The sequence below is a fragment of the Capsicum annuum genome, unplaced genomic scaffold (genome assembly GCF_002878395.1).
Source record: "Capsicum annuum cultivar UCD-10X-F1 unplaced genomic scaffold, UCD10Xv1.1 ctg45910, whole genome shotgun sequence".
NCBI lineage: Eukaryota > Viridiplantae > Streptophyta > Magnoliopsida > Solanales > Solanaceae > Capsicum > Capsicum annuum.
The window spans coordinates 1-2,656 of record NW_025853441.1 but is presented as its reverse complement, the minus strand read 5'-3'; the positions used below and the strand labels follow the sequence as shown (position 1 = coordinate 2,656).

General features: G+C 38.7%; 1 protein-coding gene across 3 annotated transcripts; it reads left to right on the top strand.

Moving 5' to 3' along the window:
* Positions 1–958: 958 nt before the first annotated feature.
* On the top strand, positions 959–2,484 carry LOC107851759. 3 transcript variants are annotated; one of them, XM_047403637.1, is made up of 2 exons: positions 1,011–1,802; positions 1,881–2,484. In XM_047403637.1, exons 1-2 carry the CDS (start codon positions 1,206–1,208, stop codon positions 2,310–2,312), a joined length of 1,029 nt encoding a protein of 342 aa, XP_047259593.1. In that variant the 5' UTR covers positions 1,011–1,205; the 3' UTR covers positions 2,313–2,484. The 3 variants fall into 3 exon arrangements, with proteins under 3 accessions (XP_047259592.1, XP_047259593.1, XP_047259594.1); XM_047403638.1 differs by having other exon boundaries at positions 1,011–1,902; positions 1,996–2,484; XM_047403636.1 differs by having other exon boundaries at positions 959–2,484.
* The last annotated feature ends 172 nt before the right edge of the window (positions 2,485–2,656 follow it).

Sequence of the window (2,656 nt, the reverse complement as noted above, 5' to 3'; positions counted from 1 at the left end):
ACAGACTGCGTACACTTTGAAAAGACAAGGGGAAACTGTTGTGAAGCGGAGCAACGTAGCATAGTAGCTTAACTCTTTCTATTGGCGCGACGCTATGGTATCCTTATCTTAGACACTATGTAAATCTTGAGTTGGGGGTCTATCGGAAACAGCCTCTCTATCTCACCTCTGAGGTAGTGAGCATACACTTACCCTCCCAGCAGCCCCACTTTATCGGAATATACTGGGTATGTTGTTGTTGTGGATGTAAATCTACTTATGAGTGGAAAATGTCATTAACAAGCATTGCGCGTACGTTCCTTCTATTGTGGTTCGATCATTTCATGAATTCTGGACATAGCGAAAACTTTAGTTCACTGAACTGATTTTTTTCTTTTTTCATAATTTTTTTTAGACTTGTTGAAATAATGAGTAAATAAGAAGGTTCATATGTTTGAGTGCTCTGACCAATTCAAAAACCTTTCGTACTTTCCTTCTACATCCATAGTCAAAATTCAGGTCCGGAGAAGGCAGAGCTTATGAAGACGTTATCACTATCTCGTGAAAGTAGAAAGACGGTTTCCAAAAGATTCTTGACTCAAGCAGTAGCGAAGCCACCTTTAGGTCAGGGGGTTCATTCGAACTCCCTTTGATGAAAAACTATACTATTTATATATGATTAAAATTAACTTTTATGTATATATGGTAGATGTTGGAATCTCTTCGATTAGTTTGTATGTTTATTTTTATCTATATTGAACCCTATTAGTGGAAATGTTGACTCTGTCATTGAACTCAAGTGCGACAAATCCACATAAAAGAAGAAGAAAATAGTGAGGAAAGGCGATATTTACATCTTTGTATTTAAAATCATGTCATCGATAATACGAAATTACGCCATGTCATTGCTAATCACCCCCACCCCACCCTATCCCCACACCAACCAAACCTATGACATAAAACTAACGAAAATAAAATAAATGTCATAATTAAATTATTATGCATTAAAAAAACGTACTTTTAAATTGCTCAAAATCAACCATTAAAATTAGCGGGTAATTTCAGTAACAGTTGCCACGTGGCAGTAATCGAACTGCCCGCTGCCCCATTAACCTCTCTTTCTAACTCTAAACCGAAAAAACACCACCTGCCCTAACTGCCCGTTACCTCACACTATAAATACCGAAATTCAATTCATTTTCCTTCTACAATTTTCACTTTTCACCATGACTAAACTCTCCGTTACTGTCCTTTTCCTCCTTTTTACCCTCTCAGTTGCTCGTACACCGGGAAATGACGTCACTCACCTTAAACTCCCACCGGGAAATGACGTCATCCTCCCTCAACTCCCTAAATCTCTACCGCAAGATGACGTCATGCAGCTAAAAAATGACATCATCATCCCTGAACTTCCCAAAATTCTACCGGAATCTGAAGAAAATGATGTCATCCTCCCTGAACTCTTCAAGACTCTGCCAGAATTCGAAGATTCTACGCCTAGCGTTCATTCGGTGCCGGTTAATTTAGTCAGATTCCGGCCGATCAACCGTCGATTTCGGCTCCGATCGAAGCTACCGTTCCGCTTATGTAACCACATGAAGGCAGAATCACGGCGTCAGATTCCTTTCGGTAATGATATGATACTATCTTCGAAGAGAAACATTGATTTTGATAAATTTGTGTATCGTATCGGCTTCGGCGTTAGTCAAATTCCGTCGGATCGGTTCAATTTGCGTCCCCGCATGTTTAATGATATGAAGATCTGGAAGTTTCTAGATGATCGCGAGAAGTTTGTGGAAATGAAATTGAAGCATCACCATGACCAGGACAATGATCATCAACAGATGAAGATCTCGAAGTTTCTAGAAGATCGCGAGAAGTTTGGAGAAATGAAATTGAAGCATCACCATCACCATCACCATGACCACGACAACGAAGACAATGATCATGAACAGTGGAAGATGTGGAAGTTTCTAGATGATCGCGAGAAGTTTGGGGAAATGAAATTGAAGCACCACCATCACCATGACGATGACGAGGACGACGAAGACAATGATCATGAACAGAAGAAGATCTCGAAGTTTCAATTGGCGCGTGAAAATGGAGGTAATTTTGGTGAAATGAAATCGAAAAGTGATGATGATGAGGCTGAGAAAAGATCAAAGCTTTATGGAAAGCACTATGAGATGACATTGAGGAAGCGTTTTGGTTATAATGCTGGTGAAGAAGAAGATGAGAAAGCTAAGGAAGAGACGAAATGGCATAAGAAGGAGAAGAAGAAAGGTGGATTCATGAGCGGTATTCGTAAGTTCTTGCATCACTACTTTGATTGAAGGATGTTTGCTATGATATATGTATCGTATTTGCTTGCTTTTGTGGTGTTGTGTAAAAGAACTATAAAAGTATTTATTCGTGTTTGTCTTGATGTTGGTGTAAATAATTTGCATCCATGTGAGATGTAATAGAAAATATATACTAGTAGTAAGTTATTACTCTATACTATTATGATATGTGTGTTTTGTAATATATGTTGGTTATGTTGGTTTAAAACCGTTAAAGGGAAACAACACAGGAATCCAATTGTAAAGCTGGCCGCAGAAACAGAGATGGGAGTTTAAAGAAGAGAATAAGCAGAGCAGTTGATTTTTTCTTGTAAAAGTTGTATGTCATTGATCAG

Coding starts and splice junctions, on each gene's coding strand:
- LOC107851759 (XM_047403636.1), top strand. CDS start 1,206: ATGACTAAACTCTCCGTTACTGTCCTTTTCCTCCTTTTTACCCTCTCA.